The 20,266-nt window shown below is 49.0% G+C and overlaps 4 protein-coding genes across 12 annotated transcripts in view; 2 read left to right on the forward strand and 2 right to left on the reverse strand.

Annotated features, from left to right (window-relative positions):
• The first annotated feature begins 1,216 nt into the window (after positions 1–1,216).
• Positions 1,217–5,569, forward strand: LOC118515579 (mucin-2-like). Its single transcript, XM_036062037.1, has 4 exons — positions 1,217–1,608; positions 1,686–1,853; positions 1,962–3,067; positions 4,270–5,569. The coding sequence occupies exons 1-4, from the start codon at positions 1,557–1,559 to the stop codon at positions 5,038–5,040; spliced, it is 2,097 nt and encodes a 698-aa protein (XP_035917930.1). The 5' UTR covers positions 1,217–1,556; the 3' UTR covers positions 5,041–5,569.
• Positions 5,528–7,779, reverse strand: LOC118515595 (poly(ADP-ribose) glycohydrolase). The gene is made up of 3 exons (XM_036062038.1): positions 7,556–7,779; positions 7,365–7,481; positions 5,528–7,243 (listed from the first exon to the last, which is right to left on the reverse strand). Exons 2-3 carry the CDS (start codon positions 7,384–7,386, stop codon positions 5,667–5,669), a joined length of 1,599 nt encoding a protein of 532 aa, XP_035917931.1. The 5' UTR covers positions 7,387–7,481; positions 7,556–7,779; the 3' UTR covers positions 5,528–5,666.
• A 1,705-nt stretch (positions 7,780–9,484) lies between these two features.
• Positions 9,485–12,337, forward strand: LOC118505792. Of its 2 annotated transcripts, XM_036042129.1 has the most exons (5): positions 9,485–9,594; positions 9,660–9,790; positions 9,865–10,029; positions 10,118–11,465; positions 11,548–12,337. In XM_036042129.1, exons 2-5 carry the CDS (start codon positions 9,739–9,741, stop codon positions 12,113–12,115), a joined length of 2,133 nt encoding a protein of 710 aa, XP_035898022.1. In that variant the 5' UTR covers positions 9,485–9,594; positions 9,660–9,738; the 3' UTR covers positions 12,116–12,337. The 2 variants fall into 2 exon arrangements, with proteins under 2 accessions (XP_035898022.1, XP_035898029.1); XM_036042136.1 differs by having other exon boundaries at positions 9,494–9,790.
• A 5,447-nt stretch (positions 12,338–17,784) lies between these two features.
• The window catches only part of LOC118505805 (moesin/ezrin/radixin homolog 1), a 33,999-nt gene continuing 31,517 nt past the window's right edge, over positions 17,785–20,266 (reverse strand). For 7 of the 8 annotated variants that reach the window (XM_036042183.1, XM_036042198.1, XM_036042158.1 and 4 more), the window contains one exon: positions 17,785–20,261. In XM_036042183.1, the coding sequence (XP_035898076.1) occupies positions 20,097–20,261 (165 nt within the window). In that variant the 3' untranslated portion in view covers positions 17,785–20,096. The remainder of the gene's footprint in view (positions 20,262–20,266) is intronic. The other variant, XM_036042191.1, reaches the window with a different exon arrangement.

A 20,266-nucleotide genomic window follows, 5' to 3' on the forward strand; every position in this document is an offset into this window, starting at 1 on the left:
GCACCGGGCATTCACGGGAGCGACAAAGTGAGGAGACGATGAGGGCGCTGGCAGCAGCAGTGGGACACCCGGGACGCAACAACAGCGATCGCCTGGTTTGAAGATGAGCAGAATAATCCCAATGCCATTTTCTCATGGGCTAATCGTAAGTACGAAGAGACTGACTTTATGACTGGACAGCTTGCGAAACTGCCCGGAGTGTGAAAACCTCCGTGGAGGATGTGAAGGGTGTCATTTCGGGCGCAGCAGGAGATGCAACAGTAGTTCCACACCCACCTAACGATGGACAATCTATCGACGGAGATGTGTTTCAGCAGCAGCACATAGGAGGTGGTTCAGACTGCCGATCGGACTGCCGCTGGATTGGGATCTATTAGTCCTTGTATTTCTTGAGGATCTGGCAAGTAAAGTAAAGATTTCAACTTGGTAACTTCTGTACTAAAATCTGTAGCAAGAAGAACAATTCTGTAAATATAATATTCAGTTCCACACCAATCAAACGGCTGTGTCAATCTTGGCTGGTATAATTCCGGGTAAGTTCCTGTGTGAGATGCTGTGCGTGAGCTGCTACTCACTTTCGCATTTCATCTCACCAGAAACGTTTCTAGCGCACGAGCTCAAGCTGGTCACTGCCGCACTGATGGATCATGCAATCACTGAGGTAACGGGCGCTCCCTAACTCCTTTCGAGCGGTTCTCCTGAATTGTTTCTACTCAGAAACCACGTACCCTCATCTCGTTCAAAAAAATACGTTTATTTCCTAACGATTATCTTACAGGGAGTGTTAATTTAACCTGCTTCATGAATTAATCACCCATGAATGAATTTATGCGCCTGAAGGTAGGCAATCACACGCATTATTTCGAACACGGCGGCTAGCGACGCCATGGTTATCCTTCGCCATGAGCCGCTGATAAAGGGTAAATGAATTGAGATGCTCTGTTCCTAACAAAATACAGGAAAATAAAGAAAAGGCTTTTAAATTTACCTTTTTCAATTTTGATATAATATCATCAAAAACTAGCGAAAAGCAGCAAAATGTGAACAACAAGCGAAAGGAAAAACGTAAAAATTCGTTTTAAAATGTAAAACCGTTTGAAACTTTTCATGGAAATATTTCACCAGCTGGATACGCAACAATGAATCTTTCAACCAGTGCACTATAAACACGCACAATCGTCAGCTGGACGCGTGAAAAATTTCGTCCGATCAATAATAAGCGCAAAAACAGTAAAAAGGAAGCGAAAGCGTTGTGTGTGACGCTTTGCGAAGGACAGACCAAGCGGATTGTGGTACAAGTTCAGTGTAAAAGCAGTGAATGTAAGAAAGAACAAAAAACACACACACACACCTTTTGTACTTTTCTGCAGCAGTTTGTGAACCACACCGAGCAGAAGGTTTGGCGTCATAAGCCCCAAAACAGGGGCTTGCGTACGGACAAAGCGACAACATTGTGTAAAACGTCAATACAACACACCACCAACACGAACAAAAAAAAACAGCGCATCAATGTTTGCTACTCGCTGTATAAAAAAAACCGCCAGCGCAGAGAGCACATGTTAGCGATGGAAAAACAATACAATGAGGTAGCAGCACGTGCAGTACTAGGTGAGTTTGGTTGTGAGTCTTTTTCTGGTGAAAACGCCCACCTTACTGCCACTTGCCATCTCCGTCTTCCTATCCAGCATACCTTTACGATCACGATATGTACAGTCTGGCGGAACAGTTCTGTATGGCCAATCCGTACCTGAAGGTGCATCAGGGCGCGCTGGAGAAGGGTATCACGCCCGTTAGCTCCCTGCAAAAGCCACTGCGGGACGTGCTGAAGGAATTCATTGTGATGCAATCCCAGCGTACGTATGATCCACCTGTAGCGCTAGGACGCACATCCACACACACACACACGCGTTGCGCCAACCGGTAGCATAATACATTTTCTCTTCATTCCCGGCGCACCGCAGTGTTGCAGCTGGTCAACCTGTGCAGCAGTGTGATCGAGTTTCCGCACGCCAGCTCCGTCGTCGTACTGGCAGACCATCTGATCAATGTGCTGAAAACTTCCGGTACGGGCGAGGTGATGAGAGCGGTAGTCTCCACGATACCGGCCTCCGAGTGGAGCGCGGAACACTCACCCGCTGCACCGACGCGAAACGTATCGTACGGTGGGGCAAACACGACCGGGTCATCGCAAACCCTCCAGGAGCAGCCGTACAGCGCCGGTGACGCGGTACTCGGTCAGGAGATAATCATTTCCTCGTCCGACATGAGCCTGATCGAAACGCTAACGCGTTGCGTTAACACGGACAGCAGTATGCCCATCGTCGTGGAGAACCCGATATATAGCCGGCCACATTCCGCGTTAAACGGCACCGTCCTTACCACCGAGAATGTGCCACCACCATACACCAAACAATCAAACGGTCAGCAAACGACATCAACCACCACGATCGCACCAACGCCTCAAAGCAATCAACCAAACAAACGACCACACCACGCTACGACGCTGCAGCAGGCGCGTGAAAGCGAACCAGCATCCAGCTCGAATCACCCACCACCTCCGAGCGCCGCTGCAACCGTACCGCCTGTACCGACGAGCGTGCCGAAGGACGGCACGGACAAGTTACCATCCTCAGCAGCGACCAAGCTCACGAACGGTGCGACACGATCAAATGCGACCCCGCTAGACCATCCGATCCTGCCCGGGGCGGTCAGTTCCCGGTCCACCTCCAGCCGCAAACGATCGCACATCCGCATCCTGGACTTTGGCACGCCACCGCTAAAGCGTGGCAGCCCATCGACCATCGGCCGTCCATCACCTGTGATACCATCGCCCGCCCAACTGAACGCTCCGAAGCGTGCCATCCTGATGGAGGAGCAGCCAGCACCGGTCAGCAACCGGGGGAACGTAACGCCGCCTGCACCGCCACCGCCACCGCCACCGTCTGCCAACCAACACGATAAACCAATACCAAAGAAAGTGCTCATCAAGGGAATAATTCAGTGCGGCAAACGAATCATTTGCACGGGGGTTGGCTCCAAACGGCCGGATGCAAGAACAACGCCAAAGGTAGGGACAGGAACCGTACCGGGGATACAGCTCATTTCGGTCCGGCGTACCAGGGCCATCCTTCCGTTCGTAAAACTGAGCATTACCTGCCACGTTGTAGGGATAATTGTGTAGCAGACATTCACAGGGCCAGATTGTTTGAGGAAGCGACGGGTAACGTATCGCACACGCACATTCGACTTTCCTTGGCACTAAACCCTTGCAGGGGTGTCGGCCACAGGGAGTCAACTCTGCGTACGGGGAGACGATCTAGATGGGATTTGATACCCGGTGCTAATGGAGGAAATTAGATTCCAGTCATGTATCTCCTGTAGGCACAATCAGCAAGACTTTGTAATGTAATGAGTAGGAATTGTTAGGAGTATTCACCGCTCACACCTTTCAACTAATCCGTCCGTCTCTCGCCACGCATTTGAGTGCTTCGTCAGGACGAGTCAGGTTTGGGTTATCAAACATGTTGTTCTTCCTTCGGCTAACGATCTTTTATGATGTCATTTTCTGGCTAACTAGACTGATTGATACCGCAATTGTTGGATAGTCAGGCTTTACTATGGGGGAAACGACCCGGATGGGATTTAAACTCGGGTCCTGGCGTGTAAAGACCAGACCGAACGGAAACTCCCAGAACTCCTCTTCTTCTTCTTCCTTGGCACTACTACCTCGAGAGGTCTCGGCCTGCCATTTCTGGCTCTCTGTGACTTGATTAAACCCATGGCAAACCCATGGTCCTAGTCAGCCAGGTCAGGTCAGACAAAGACCAGGGCCCGTGGTCGTTTTGGCCACCGAATCGGACTCCCAAAACGCCTCTACCAGCTCCAATTCATCGCTCTCGCGATCAGAGCCTCAGTCCAGCTTGATTGACTTCCCGTTCCAAGCAAATATGGGCGTTGCATCATCCTCAAGACCAAGAAATCAGTGTTAGGATCGGGTGAAAAGATTATCCCGGATACGGAATCCCTCGAGGATGAATTCTCCATGTCCGTCAGTATCTGTGCGATGTCCGCTGGCATGTCCTCATCCGTTCCGATGTCTGCCGGAGTTACTTCCCACCAGTAAATCAACTCACAAAGCTCCATCTGTATCGGTTGTTACTACCACACCCAGAGGCATCCAACATGATCCGGCTCGTTCTTCTCCTAAACAACTTCGAGATGGGAATGTACAGAAAAAAAAAACGGAGCTAATTTCTTTCTTTATTTTAGAGCATGCCACCTTCACCGGCCATTCCGCGACCAACCGCCACCAGCGACACCAACCAACCAATCAATCTATGCAAAAGGAGCGAGCATGCGTCCGCCCAAACAAGCTGCTCGACCACCACCACCACCAACCTGTCTACGGCCAAAAAGCTCCCCCTCGCATTGCGACCCCCGTCCGCTTCTCCGCCCCGGTCCATTATGCCCGGTTCGCCCGCCTTTCCGATCGATCCGCTCGCGCTCTGTCCGATGACGCCCCGCTTCCTTACACGTCCCCTTCAGCCGCTGTGCATGCTTTCGCCACTGCTCGGTACGCTCGACCAGAGCGGGATCAGCCAGGCCAAATCGCACAGCCACTCGAAACCGGCGACCGACATCAACACGCCCGGCTACCCGATCACCCCGGGCAATGCAATCACACCGTCACCGACGCTGTCGGACAGTGTTTCGTACTACGAAAGTGAAGCGACCAGTAACGAACGTACCACGGTACCACGGGCCGAGCATGAGTCGTACGACGGTGGTGGTGGTGGTGGTGATGGGACGCCGGGCCCCACTAAACCACTGCTAACGCTGACCGCCAACAGTGAAGAGATTGCGATCCGGTACGACGAGCAGGATAGCTTGCCGTTGCGAGCGTTGAGGGATGGTAAAGATGAGGATGGTCAGGAGTGTGCGGCCCAGCTGGCGGCACGAATCGAGATTGACGATGGAAATGGGAAGGTGTTTCAAATCGCGGTATCACCGCTCATACCGCTGTACGAAGATTATCCGTAGCAGGGATAGTATCCAACGCAGCGAACAGTGTACAGTGTTAAAAAAGGCAAATTAGAGGTTTTACCATGGGCATTGAGCAGCAGGGTCAAAAACCCCCTTTTAGTTAGTTAGCAATAGATAGGTGTACGATTAACGAACGCAAATGAGAAAAAGGCTGAAACGATGTGTAGGAATAGGTTTTACTGCAAGTGCATCACCACCACCACCGAGCGAGCGAGCGAGCGAAGATGCTTACGCTTCCTGACGGACGGTATTGCTTTCGTTATAGAAATGTGTTGTTTTAATTGTTGTCGAATCGAATTGTATTCTTTTAGCGTTAGGTTTCAACCGTAACTTACAATGTGAATGCCCGTGTACAGTTGTCGTCTGCTTACGGATTGCGCTGATTTAACGCAGCGTACACACCGTGCTAGGATAGGATTGCTCGAAACAACAAACCATGACCGTGTGGAGTTGGTTTGCTGCGCGAAATAAATATTCCGAACGATTCTCATACCCGCGTGTGTGCGTGTGTGTGTGGTTGTAGTTATTCAGTTCGTTTTGTTTGTATTAGCTCATAATAGACAAAGAACAATAATAGTGTTAGACAATCGATAGTGCAACGGACCGTATGCCCGAGGTCCTGCTTACAGATGTTGGTACAGATAGTCATACAGGTCCGGCCGCTCTTTGTATCCCTTGGCACCGTAGCCTACCAGCTCCCGGTACAGTGTCGCCACGCCGATCCGGCGCTCCGTCAGGAAGGTGTAGATCGCGAGCAACCGTTCCTGCAAACCGGGCTCATTGCAGGTAAAGTAAAGCAGTGGCCGCTCGACGACACACGCCACCATCAGCTGCAGCAGGGCCTTCAGCGGTGCATGGCCCCCGAACGCACCGCAACCCCAGTTGCCGGTCGCAATGCCCGGTGCGAGCGACCGCCCACCCAACCCATCCCGGAAACCGGCGTACGCCTTCCCGAGCTCCCGCCGTAACGCTTGCTCGGCGTACTGATCGATCCCCGGCTGCATCCGGATCGCGTCCAGCCCAACGATGTAGCAGCGCCGCCGGCCGCTCGCATCCCGCGGCGTCACATCGCGATAGTCCGCCTGGAAGGTGAAGCTGGAGGCATAGTTGGCGTACGTGCAGTACTGTTCTGACCCGAGCACGAAGTACGCTTCCGTCTCGCGCAACGATTCGAACAGCAGCCGGCCCACCAGCAGCTCCGGATTGATCACGCACCGTATCTCCTCCTGCACGCAACCGTGCCCGATAACGCCACCGCCCAGGAACCGGTTGGCGAACACCATCTGCAGCAGCCCGACGCCCTGATCCTCGATCGTGCCGTCCGACGTCACGTGCAGGGGGACACGTTCGCGCGCAAACGGTGCGTCCACCGTGCCCCAGTCCGGTAGGTGTTGCGCGTGAACGAAACGCCGCTCGTACGTCAGCACACCGGTCGGCATGCGCGTGCAGACGCGCCGGAAGTAGTGACAGAGGCACTTGATCTTCTCCACCACCGACTGGCTGGAGCCGGCAAACAGTGGCGCAAAGTTCGTGCCGGAAAAGTGTTTCGCCAGGTTCGACTTGGGCAGTGGGAAGGTGCAGAAAAATGCATTCGCCAGCAGGCAGGCCGCCTGTTCCTGCGTCATCGATACGGCATGATTTTTCCAGTGTACGAGCAGCGGCACGGGCGAGCGGAACAGTTCCGTCAGCCGAAGGGCCAACGTCACCATCCGTGGCAGCGTGTCGCCGAAGAATGCCGCCCGCTCCTCATCCTCGCACTGCTCCTCGAACAGCCGGTGCAACGCACCGAACTGGCCGTGTGTCCGGTAGTCCGGGTTGTACTGTAGGATGGTTTCCTCCAGCTGGCGCGAGTTGGCAATCGGTTTCGCCAGCGCGCGGCACACCAGCGTCCAGCGGTTTTCCACCGCGTGCGATCCGTCCGCGTTGCGCATCATGCACCGGGACATGGTCGGCAGGCGCAGGGTGGCACCGGCCGCCGCTGCTACTACGGCTGCCGCCCGTCCGGTGCAACAGTACGGGGCGGGCGGTTTGTCCGCATGTGGCTGGAAGGGTAGTTCGTACAGTACCGTGTGCTGTTCGGTACGCTCGATCGCTGGGAAATGTGCCAACTCGTACGGGTCGGTTCGGCGATGGTAGATCGCTTCCAACGGACAGCCACGATTCGCATTCGCCTGTGCATCGCTTTCGTCGGGGCAGCCATCTACGACAGGACAACAACAAAAATTAAACGAAAGCAAACGGTTAGCATAACGCACAGAGATATCGGCACGGCATTCGTCAGCAATAAAATCCCCAAATACTGCACGCCACGGAATACACACCGTTCGAAGTGCCCGCTTCCATTGCTAACGCCCCGGCAAGCTATGGGTCGAGTTGAGTACGACAAGGCTGACGCCTATTTTTTTTCGTTTTTTTTTTTTTTGCTGTGCAAAATCGACCTGAAATATAGGTGAATTGCAAAATTATTTTAAATTAAACGGTCCAACACCTTAGCACACAAAGCTACACATACGGGGTTAGGAAACACCAGAGCCAAAGCGAGAGTTGAGAGTTGTAAACATATCATTTGCCCGCCCGTCATAAACGTCAAACCAAACGTCAGGAGCGAATTCATACGTTTGATTTTCATACGTTTCATCCCAGCGGCCCATCAGACGATTGATAATTGATAAATTTTAATTTTAATTTTCACCACTTTCGACCCGCAAATGCTTTAAGCATGGTGCGAGAAATTGTAAAATACAGTAAATTCCCGCAGTACGCCATACTCGATAAACGCGATTTCGCAGTACGCGCTTTTTGAGAAAATTCAGGATGGTTCGATCGGTTTAAGAAGCGTGCCAACTTGAAAAATATTAAAATTCATGGAGAAGCTGGTAGTGCAGATGAAGTAGCATCAGAGAACTTTCGTGCTGTTCTAGGGTTGCTTAAAGAAATAACGTACCATCACCGAACTTTGAGGCAAGTTAAAAAGAGCATGGAACTCGATGGAACTATGAGGCTTATTTATAAACCATGCATAGTGTTCATCCGAACTATGCGGCTTATTAAGAATCATGCGGTACTTCATGGAACTTTATGTCTATTTAAGAGTGAAAGATGGCCCTTCAAGTTGTTTGTTTACAGGATTACATCAATAGGAGATTGCTATCTGCCATGCGTCGTCAGAAAAACATTGTATGGAAAGATGTGTTGAAAGTGTGTAAAAATATCGGGAAAATTGTTTTACAAAGCATGCTTAAATTATGCGTGAAATATTTGAGAACGAAAATGACTGCGAGATTATCAATATTCCGATCGATACATCCGACAATTCTAGTTTGGAAGATGATCAGCAGATTGTAATCCCGAAACAGATGCCTTGCATGAAGATAAATAGCACATAAAAACTTTCTTTAACAGCTCGATGTACGAAAGCTGCTTAAGCCCCGGTTAAAAGTACGAGGAACTATGACGTTGCTTATCTACTGCAAAAGACATACTAGATCAGCGATCTTTAGCGTGCTGAAATCGGCTGCTTAAGATAATTTGGCTATTTGGGATGAGGTTAAATCAGGCACAATTAATGCGTGGTGGAAAAAAGTATGCCCGGCATATTTTACGAATAATGAAGAACCAGATAACGCTAATAATCAAATGGAATATTTGATAGAAGAATGCATTCCTGCTGCAGGTTTATTGCCGACAGAAGTAGATGCTGAAGAGATAAGGAAGTTGATTTGTATAGAAAACGAACCTTTGACGAACAATGAGCTAATCCAAACGCATACTCTAGAAGTGTTAGACGAATACGCAACGAGGAGTTTGATGATGAAAATCAAGCTTCCAACCATAAAATATTCACTACAAAAAGAATGGAGATTGCTTTTGAAAACATCGAGAAGGTTTTATCGGAATTTGAAGCAATGGATGAGGATGAAGAGAGATCCAAGAACGTAAGCAACCGAGTTAGGAAGGAATTGGAGATTTACAAAAATATATTTAACGAGAAAAAAAACCGTTACAAAACAACTATCGATGGATAATTTTGCCCAAAAAATGTAGCTTATGGCTCATTGAACATACTTGAGATAAAATTATGAACTATATTTGTTATTAGTTATGAGTTATGAGTATATGAGTTATTAGTTTACTCATTTTACATAAGTTTTAATATAATTCTTAAGTAAACTGAAATGAACGCCTAATGGAATTATTTTTTAACAAGTTTAAATTTTAATTCTTTATGTATAATTATTTTTCAACTCCTTAATGAACTCCTGTATGAACAAAATGTCAAAGGAAATTCGATAAACGTGAAAATTCGAGATACGCTCGAGAGTTCGGTCCCAAACATTAGCGTACTACGGGGATTTGCTTTTTTTATGTAACATTTGCTATTCAAAAATGGCAAACATTATCATTTGATGCGCCTCTTGTGCCGCTTTATTTTGGTTCGGTGTAAACGTGGCTTAATGTGACGTTCGACGAACGAATCTGCTCCAGACCGTTTGTAGCGTTTGAAAGCGAACGAGAAGTAGGCTGCGACTGTTCGCCAGAATTCGGGAGAAGGTTTCGCAATACGTTCTCGATGGTCTAAAGCGGAAGCAGACGCTTGACAATCTTTCTTTTCACAGACGACGCCGGCCCGAACGAACGTGTGAGGTAAATTGTTAGCAGAGTGGTTAATTGCTAGGAGCAGCAGAACGCACAGAAATGGACGCAGCGCAGCAAGCATTCCAGCATGATCTTGCAATCATGGTGTACCGTAAGTACAGCCCTGTATATTTGGTGTCGTGTCAGCTTCCAGTTGCTTACCTTACCTGTACCTCCGTTTTGTAGACTATCTGCTCGAATGGCGAATGGAGAGTGTGGCACAGCAGTTTGCCGCTAGCTGCCCGGTACTGGTATCGGACGAAAACTTCGCGCAGAATGGTTTGATGTCCATCATACCATACCGTCGGCTGCATGATGCGATGTTCGAATACAGCGAGTTGCTCGACTCAAGTACGTGTCTCGAGTGTCTCGTGCTGGGCGGGAAGAAGGTGACGCTTCCTGTTTCATGGTTCTTCTTTTCTCCGTTTCGTTTTCACAGTGCGCCGAACGATTCAGATGTATCATACGGAGGTGCCGATACCGTTCGGTGCCACAAGCTGGGATAAAATTAAGTTTATCATAGACTATTTTTATATCAAAGGCTCCGTCGACGGCACGGACGGTGGGGGGAACATCAATCCCGGTATCGTGTTCACCACTCAGCCAACCCCATCAACATCCACGTCGGCGGCCACGGCCGGTGCTGTGGCGGATGCGGGAAGCATCTACCATCTGGTGCAGGTCGCTCAGACTCCAGCTGAACTGTCGAATCCATCGCTGGAGCCGGGTGGCCAGAATCCGCCCGCTGTCCCGGGTACCAGCAACGCGCCCGAACAAAGCACCGCCGGACAGCCAGTGTTCATGTACCTAGCGAGTAATGCTGGGCAGGAGCTTAAAAATGGCACCTTTCTCATAACGATGGGCGACAGCAACAATCAAGCGCCACTGGGCGACGCAATCCAGAGCTCGGCCAACTTTCTCACCCTAGACGATGCTGTCGCCGTCGGTCAGCAGATTGATCTGAGTGCAATGATTGGAAAGCAACCATCGCCACATCTGCCAGCAATTTCGCTGCCAAGCATTACCATCATTGACGATCATACCGGTCATACCACCACAAAGGAGGAGGTAGCAAACCCGCAAGACCTTTGCCCGGAGCCGGAAAACAATGCGCAACCGGAACCGGAGATGAGTTGTGCAGCACTTCCCAGCCTTCCCGTTCTGGAAGCGGAAGATCAACCCACGGTAGAGGAACGCCAGCAGGAGGACGCATTAGTTACCTCCAGCAAGGAACTACTGTTACCGACTGATGGAAATGCGGAGCAGGGCGAAGCCCCGCCGGCACCGGAACTTCCGGCCGCTCAGCAAAAAGCGGTAGATCCAGACGCGCTCAAGGAGTGGCAGCAGATCCGGGGAGTTACCATGCAGAATCTAGACAATCACATTCGCCAGCTCAACTATGAGGCTGAATTGAAGCAGTTGCAGGAGCAGGCTGCCAAAAGGACAAACGCGGAGCTGCGCAGTAAGCTGACGCAATCGGACGCAACCGATTCGTCACCTTCCGTGCAGCTTGCAATCTTCCGGACGGTGGAAACTCGAGCCACCAAGCCAAAGCGGGGCAGGAAGAAGAAGCGTGCGGGAAAGGTAGCCGCAAAGGGTGGGCAGTCAACCGTTGCCGAACTGCCGCAGCAAGCCCGGCTGGACGATAGTGAGTCGTCCGATTTCGCTTCCTCGGCCGATGAGGACGCGGACGTGCGTAAAATGTTCGAAAGCGTGAAGCAGTACCGGAAGCAAAAGAAGCGGCTTGCGGCGAAGGAAAACGAAGCGGAAGCAGCGGCAGCTTCGAGGTAATTCGCGCCTAACGTGAGACTGCGCACACGGTGGAGAACTTATTACTGAGTGTTTGGCGTTTGTTTCTCTTCCTTACAGCAACGTTCAGTGCGAGCCGTGCGCGTCCTTCGCAACGGGCCGGATGCTTTTTGCTGCGGGTCACGCGCCGCACAAATCTACCGTCAAGCGGAGCCTGCGAAACCGGTCACCTTCCTCGAGCTCGGTAAGTACACCGGAGCGGAAGCAGGCCAAACGATCGCCAACCGTTCCGGACAGCAACAACGCCACCACCGTCGTGCCTTCGGCCGCCACCAATCGTCGTGTCGGTCTTACCAAATCGGCGAAGAAAAGCAACCTTACCCCGGCGGACGGGACCCAACCACCACCAGCGCTGGCACCCCTCTCGCCAAAGAACCGTCGCCCGGTGCGCGCCTGTACGATGAATCGTAAACTGAACGCTTCGACACCGTTAAAGCAACCGGTAGTGCCGGCCCGCCATGGAGAGAATCTGCCGCCCCCCGGTACGGTTGGTACGCCCGAGCCGGAAAAGCACGACGACGGGAAACCGGATCCGGTCGAGGAAAATTCCTCGACCGGCTCCGACACGGTCGCTGTGGGTGAAGAGGCCATCTACGCTGTGCTGGCCAAGCTGCACGGCGACACTTAAGCGGGGCTGGCTGGCGTACGCATTCACCATTTCAGTGCCATTTGTGCCCCGCCCTTATTATTATCATTAATTTGTTTTGTCCATTCTAGTATTTCACTGTTCCTATGTTACTTCCGCTGCGCTACCTTCCTTAATCATGCGCTTTCAGTTCATACAGTTGAACGATTGAACTGTAACTCGTACAAATGATTTAATACTAATAAAGAAGACTGGAACAGCAAATAAACCGGCGAACGCATGAGCAGTGGGGAAAACAAAATGGCCGAAAACTGTGCCTGTGCGCACATCGGTCCGTCCGTGTGTTGGTCTTTCTTCTTGGTTTGTTAGGTTATGTTGTTGTATCATGTACAGACTTTTTTTTTTTGTACCGGGTGTTCGATCTGCAGTCCTCGGGCGAAGGTGCTACCAATATACCGGCCTCGGCCCTCGGCTCGGACACTAGGTATGTGTGGTGTGTATGGTGGGACGGTGTGTAGTGACGCCACAGAAGCTGCAAGATGGAGGACGGGTTCTGTCGCGATGGCAGGTGTGACCGATCCGCGGAGTGGCTGGACTCGGGATGTTGTGGTTGATGGAGCGGAGTTTCGTGGAGAGGTCTAGCTTGTGCCAGGAGGTGTTCCAGTGTTGAACGACTATTGCGGTAAGTAAAGCGGATTGCGGCTCGGCGTACAAGAGTGCTGTGTGGACCTTGAGTTGGTCAGCCGATCGGCTTTGCGGAATGAGTCGTAATGCAACCGGAAAACTATTGCAGGTGTTGAGGTTATGTCGTCAAGGAGCTGGATGTGTTTCGAGAGGCGATCAGAACACTGGCACGGAGCATCGGTGAAGATGACGTTCGGAATGTCGGTGCCGCAGTACTTCGTCGGCGGCAAGTCGGATGATAGATGTGTGGTTAGGAAGTTGTCGAGGCGGGAATGGATCCCACAGCCGGCGTGGCGTTCCGGTTCCACGGTGAGTGTGTGTTTTAGTTCCCAATCTAAGGCAGGAGTGAGGTGGTATCGAGGAAGTAAACCCCGGCGAGTAGATTGGTTTATTGGTGAGTTGTTGCAGGTCGGTGTTAGCTCTAGTAATGTGAGAGCAGTTGCGTCGATTCCTTTCTCAAGAATGCGAGCTGTAGGATGGTCCGGATCAGGTGCGTAAGGGTGCTAGTGGCGATGTGGCTTCTTTTTCGGTTCCCCGGTGATAGTGTGTGAATGACGGAGCCGACCTTCGTTAGCCAGTCGATCAGCTTTGCGGAATGACATCGTAATCCAACAGGAAAACTATTGCAGGTGTTGAGGTTATGTCGTCAAGGAGCTGGATGTGGCGGATCTTTAGGAGAGGCCGTGTTTCGAGGGGCGATCTGGCATTGTCGGTGAAGATGACGTTCGGAATGTCGGTCCGAAGTACTTCGTCGGCGGCAAGTCGGATGATAGATGTGTGGTTAGGAAGTTTGATGGCGCGGTTGTCGTGGTTGGAATGGATCCAACAGTTCCCCGGTGAGTGTGTGTTTTAGTTCCCAGTCTAAGGCAGGAGTAGATTGGTTGATCGAAGGAAGCTGGTGGTTGGTGAGTTGTTGCAGGTCGGTGTTAGGTCTATTGGTGACTGCCTCTGCGATTGGCAGCTGCGACGATTCTCTTGGTGATGATGGAAGCTAAAATGGAAGAAGGACCCTCGCAGAGGAGATAAACAATCGAGCTGGTGGTGACAATCGGGCTGTATGGTAGACGGGTGCTACTCTCTTCTCGATGCCGCAGAGTGGTTTGGGAAGAAGCCAGCTGTTGACGATGCGGTTCAGTGTTGAGGATGTTGTTCCCAACATCCGGAACAGGTTCAACCGGCTGTTTGCTTCCTTCTTCATCCTGCTGTTGGAATGGGGAATAAAGGAAAGGCGTCTGTCGAGTATACCGCCGAGTATGTTGGCTATTGGTGTCCTGTTAAAGGTTATTGGAAGGATTTTGGATTTTGGTAGGTTCTTCAACGAGGTTCCACCGACCCGTTCGGCACGAAGCGTACAGGAGCACAGCGAGCCTCGTTCAAATGGAGCGGCTGGATCAAATGGAGTCGGACCTGAGGGAGATCGGATCCATCCCGGGGGGGGGGGGTCCTGGACAGAGTTTCCTGGAAATGAATTAGGACTTGAATTAATTTACAGTTCACTTTTCGGATCGTAATATTGAATCCACATGGTTTGCTTTCTTCACTGGCATTCACTTTACTTTTTTTTACCACAATTCCATCGCCCAAAACCAAGATCTTTGCAAACCTCTCTTATACACACTCTACCAGAACTAGCCAAAAAATATATGTATATCCTCTACTACTTCTTCCTCTTCTTCTGTTTTGTTGCAGCCATTATCATCTTTCGTTCATGGTTCCCTTGAAGGGCGTTGCGTTCCGCTCTCGGGCTGGGAGATCTACCCAACGGTAAGTACATGCAGGTCAGTATGGAAGATCCCTAGCTTTCGCGCCCATCCTCCCCTTTCACACGGATCATCATCACACGAGCTTCAGAAGCTCCGACTGAGCGTCCATTTTCGTTGTTTGTATCACTAAGCGCTCTATAGCACTGTTCCATCCCTGCCACGGATAAATATGGTTCAAACTGCGCCAGCTGTGTGTAAATGGTATAAAAAATCGCTTGCGAAGCGCTCGCGTGTAGGCTGAGAAGGAATAAGTCTTTTTGCGTGGGTCTCTGTGAGTCAGCGGTGGACGCATCCCACCGTCGTCACGATGTACAATGCACTTGCGGGGGTGTATATCGTCGAACTGGGGACGATTCGATTGCTTTTGCTCCTATCTGTTCACTTGCTAGTGTGAGGCAGGCTTTGCTTTAGAAACTGAAAAGTTTTTCTAAATAACAGAACAGAACCAGAAGGTTGGAAACAAATTTAAGTTAAAATAGTTTAAAATAGAAAGGAACAGGACATGGTTTTCTCAGCAGTCGCGACAGCCTTCCAGAACTCTTCTATTGTTGGGGATCGGGATTTTGAGGGAACATGAGTCCGAGTCACCATGTTATTTCAATTCCAAATCGGATTTAATGGAAACTGGTCAAGATCATCATGTGCTGGGGCTTAGAAATATGGTTCGCTAGATAGTCCCGAATTGCGTTCAATTGTTCGATCCGGATCTAGTTGTAAAGGATCAACAAAAGAGTAATTCTGAGTTTGACCAGAATGTGATTTAGATCGGAGTGAATGAGTTAGGATAGTGAGTTGATCTTATACTCACTCTTTGAGAGTAAAATCTCGAGGAATGATTTAACTGTTCGTGCCGACTAGCCACTCACTTACTGCGTTTTAACTCACTCATGAGTTTCATAAATTATTTTTGATTCAACTCTCTGTGCCGCTCACACACTCATCGTGTTTAAACTCACTCACTTCGTTTTCTTTATGCGTGAGGAACGGCCTGGTTGTTTTGCTCACTCACTCACTACGTTTTACTCACTCTTGAGTTAAACTCACGAGTGAGTTAAAACGCAGTGAGTCAGTACAAATGCAGCGAGTGAGTAAAACTGCAGTCCGTGAGTGATTAGCCGGCAACAAAAAAAAATGGATAATTGATTGAAACCATGGTATTGATTATGGAATGGGGATCCACTTCTGCCATTTTTTTCCTCCCCAGATAAATTATAAGCACAAAAACAGATCTAAAATTATAAAGTTAATACCTACCCACACATATCTTTTTTTACACAGTAGAAGAGATAAAACAACACAACTAGAGCGAAAACAAGACGAAACACATACAATCGCAAAAAAAAACACCGAGAGAACAAAACGTGGGATAAAAAACGAAACAAAACACATAGAATCCATGCTCACACCCTTTTCCGAGTAAGTTTTTAGGATAGAAAGGGCAGCAAGCCACATGATGCACGTATTCATGCAGAGGTAACACACACACACGAAGTATAATCTAGGGATTCTAGACTCAATGATTCGTAGCTGTGTGTCAGAGCTAGCTGTCCGAGTCGGAATCACTTTACTGAAATCGGCTCGTACTCGGGTTCTAATCATGGGCTTTCAAATGAACCTTCCTTAAGAGGAGCCTAGATACCCAGACTTAATTCAACTCAATTTAACACCCTATTTCTCGCCTGGTTGTAGGTGGTGTTCATAGTACACAAGGTGCCCCAGGCCAGTTCAACATTTGTAACACCATATTTCAACAGCATCTCTATTCAAACTTTAGCCGAAGCTGCTTGACAGCTCCATCAACTCCGGCATTTTCCATAGTCGAGCAGGGATTTTTGTTCTCTCCCTTGTTGAGTGGGCTTAAAACGTTTGAATTGCTTATTCGATGCCGGATTAGCGTTTTGCGCTATTCACGTATAGTGATGCAATGCTACAACTGGCTCGGAAAACCCTGTAAAACGTAGGAAAATTTAAACACACACTACCACTTCCGCTTCCGGGACAGCAAAACGATATGAAACAGTTAAACATCTTATGATGGCATAATTATGCCCCCCCCCCCTGACTACCCCAAACCGGTCGAAACGAAACTGGCTCTCTGCCATGGAAACCCTTTTCCGAAAGCGTGCTACTGGTTTGAGTGTTTATGCTCATTTTCACGCAGTTAGTAAAAATTTCCTCTTCCTTGTTTATGTTTAGTTAATCGTGGTTTTGTTGTATAGTGTTGCAATTTGAAATTTTGATATCTTTTTTTGCTTTATAATCCGGCTTCCCCGCTTTTGTAGAGGTTCTATGGTTTGCTTTACGTTTCCAGACTGTGCTTTTGATTTCTCTATGTACACATCATTACAATTTTGCCTTGTTGTGCCTTTTGCCACACACCTTCATTTTTGCACCACTTTCTATATTAATCTGCTTAGTGTTAGTATTAGTAGGCTTGATGTATACCGTTTTCGATAGCGAAGATATAGGGGTAGATTGGTTATATCCGGTCCCGCCAAATAGCTCATCTGTCTGTCTAGTGCCCTGTTTCAGAGCTCTTCCGTCTCATTCAAACATAAACATAACAGCATAACAACAATTCAATTCAATTGTGTCCAAAAATGGAGCGCAAACTGAAACATAGGACCCTGGGAGTTGGGCGAAGAGCAAATCAGGAAGAACACTTTTTTTCTCTCCAATTGAATCCTTTAGTGCTGTGTGTGTGTGTGTGTGTTTGTTGGCTCCAAATGTCTTAGGGATGCTTTGAGCTTTAAATTCCAGGCCAGAAAACTTCAGAAAGAAGTGTGTGATAGATTGACGAGCTACACTGAGACCTTGTATATGTATAGAGAAGACTTTTTTAAGGAAACAGGAAGCTATGAAGCTCACAAAGTAGTATTCTCTACCGCTTTCTTCGAATTCTTATTCTTCTTCCTTCGCACCACCAACCTCTTAAGGTCTCGCCGGGGAGGGTCTGCCGTTTCTGGGCTTGATTCTGTACCCAAAGCAAGGTAGTCGTCAGCCCTGCGTGCGGGGAGACAGTCTCTGGATGGGATTTGAACCCTCACCGGATCGTCCCGCTTTGAGTTCTTAACCCTCAGCCGTTAACGTGGAACTATCCGGGGGGCGGGCCCTAATATTCTCTCACTTGTCCCCTTATCACAACACATCACCTTTACATCTATTCTCAAGCAATTTCTTGTCCCTGATGCAGTCCTAAACATGTATGTGTGCGGTGTCTTTCTGTTGTTTCCACATTCTTCATTTTGCGACATACTTTTTGAGTTTTTTTTTTTGTTTGTTTGTTTAATACAATAATATATTTCTATGTATATAACAACCGTTTTTTGTTTTTCCTTTCCGAAGTGCGCGTACAGCAGCACTACTTTTTTCCGGCAATTTGGAGAAGAGACGCGGGCGCGTTGTTGTAGCAAATTGAACCGTGCACACAAATTGCACACAACATTCGTCCCGTTTCGCGCCCGGTTGTGTCGTTGTGGTGGTGGTGGCTTCCCCCTTTCGGCGCTCTAGGCTCTCTTCTATTGCATTACTGAGTGACAGACCAACCTCCCATCGGTCAGCTGTGTGTTGGTGGTGTTTGTATGTTTGTGTTGCTGTGAACACAGCGGGACGACGGGCGTAAGTTTGAATTGCTGGCTGTTGTTTGTAGCTTATATTCGTCGATTTAATTCGATTTATTCCATGAGAGACTTTTACACCAAGGTTGCAGTTGCAGTTGCAGGGGGGGTGGATATGGGGAGGTATGAAGGATGGAGAGGAAGGAAGGGGTGAAAAGGCTAGCGAGAGGGCGGGCGGGCACGCACCTACACGCACATGTCCAGCGAACAAAAACTAAACCAAGGACCATTAATGCCGACGTCCGTCTTCCTGTCGAGCTTTATGTCCCTCTTCTTCCTAAGAGTTCCCCCCCCCCCCCACCCATTTTCTCGTGCGTTTTATGCTTCTATAGCGCCCTCCTCCTGCCTCTCTACTGACAACTCTTTTACTTCTCCTTGAGTAATATTTTAAAAAAAACCATGAAAATACTTATAATAACACGGACACGGAGAGGAAAATGGGTAAAGAAAGCAAAAGTATAATATAGATAATCCTTGATTTCCTAATTCGAATAACACAAATCCCCCCCCCCCCCCCCCCCTCAGAAACAGCGTGCGCTCGCATTTTCCTTCTGCTTCAAAAAAAAACGACCAAAATTTCATAAAAGGACCTCACAAATATAAGTGTATGCGCGCGTGTATGCTCTCTCGCTCTCTCTTCTATTGCCTGCTTGTTCTGTATTCTAACAATGCCTATGGGGAAAAAGTAACCTAATTGTATATCCTGTGTTTCCCCCCCCACCGACCACCCACATTCCCGCCTGGGCGTTGGCCTCTGAACCAGCGTTACGGTGGAGATTTGCGAACCGGTTTGCATAATGGTGATGAAGAATAGAAAATAGGATCAGAAAAAAAATGAATCTGTCTCTCTGCTTCCCTCTTAATGCTACAACTACTCTCTCTCTCTCTCTCTCTCTTCCATTTGTTATCTTCCTACTATGTTCCCCACAAAACACCCATCACCACCCACCATCATAAGATTGCCCACCCCCCGCCTTGTTGTGGGGGCACCAAAGCAGGCGCGTGTCCAGGAGTTCCCGGAACCGGAACCACAGGCAAACGGAGCCCTGCACACCATACTGAACATGTTTTTTTGTAATAAGACCTCTCTCTCTCTCTCTCTTGAGGTCTGGCCATTCAAAACAATTTCCTCTCTTCTTATATGATTATATTCATATATATAAACAATCGAAACAGTGTGTGTGTGTGTGATTATAAGAAACAGAGTGTCACAATTACACACACTCAAAAAAAAAACCCTTCGTATACTTACACACACACACACAAACATACAGGACTGTGAATGGGGGAAGAATATCGGACGGGATCAATATTCTTAAATGGGGTGGGTGGGGTGGAGGCTAGAAAAGCAAAGGTATAACACTGCTCTTTCCTCTACCACTGCTGGCTGCTGCTGGCTGCTGCTGGCTGCTCCTGCCGGTGTTTGCTCACTATTAAGCCGACCGTTCCTATTGTATATATATATATAGTAGTATTATAGTAAACCTAACGATTGCCTACCCTTGCTCCGTATGATTTTATCCTCCTTACTATAAAGGTATAATTGTTGTGTTTTGCATTTCCTGTTTTTTTCTCTCTCTCTCTCGCTGGTACTATTGTGTGTGTGTGTACTAGGGTTTAGCGTTATTGGTTTCTGTGGTGTTGTTTCCGGTGCACGGTACCACTACGTCACAAGGAAGGACACCCCCCCCCCCCCCCCCCCCCGGGAAGGAAGGGAGCAAAAAGGGGAAAGGGAAAATAGGTGTGCGCAACGGAAAGGGGTCTCTAGTGGGGTTTGGGGGGAGGAGGGGGTGTACCATAAAGTGCCTTTGTCTTCATTCGTCGATTGTGTCCCTCTCTCCTGTTTTAATGGAGCTTTTTGTTGTTGTTGTTGATTCGCTTGTGTGTGTGTTTGGGGGGGTGCGGACGTTGCGAGAATCCTTGGAAGTTACGTGTGTGTGTGTTTGTGTGTGTTTTTTTTTACATATTCTCAAACTGGTCCACGCGACGCTTGGTGTTGCCCTTGCGGATTTCGCGCAACGTCTTGTACTTGTCCCGTCCCTGGCGCACATTCTCTCGATGGATCTTGTCGTTCGGCGTTTCCATCGTGTCGTCACGCGACAGGGCGAGGTCTTGCTTGAGGGCCTGCA

The sequence above is a fragment of the Anopheles stephensi genome, chromosome X, assembly GCF_013141755.1.
Source record: "Anopheles stephensi strain Indian chromosome X, UCI_ANSTEP_V1.0, whole genome shotgun sequence".
In the NCBI taxonomy this organism is placed as follows: domain Eukaryota; kingdom Metazoa; phylum Arthropoda; class Insecta; order Diptera; family Culicidae; genus Anopheles; species Anopheles stephensi.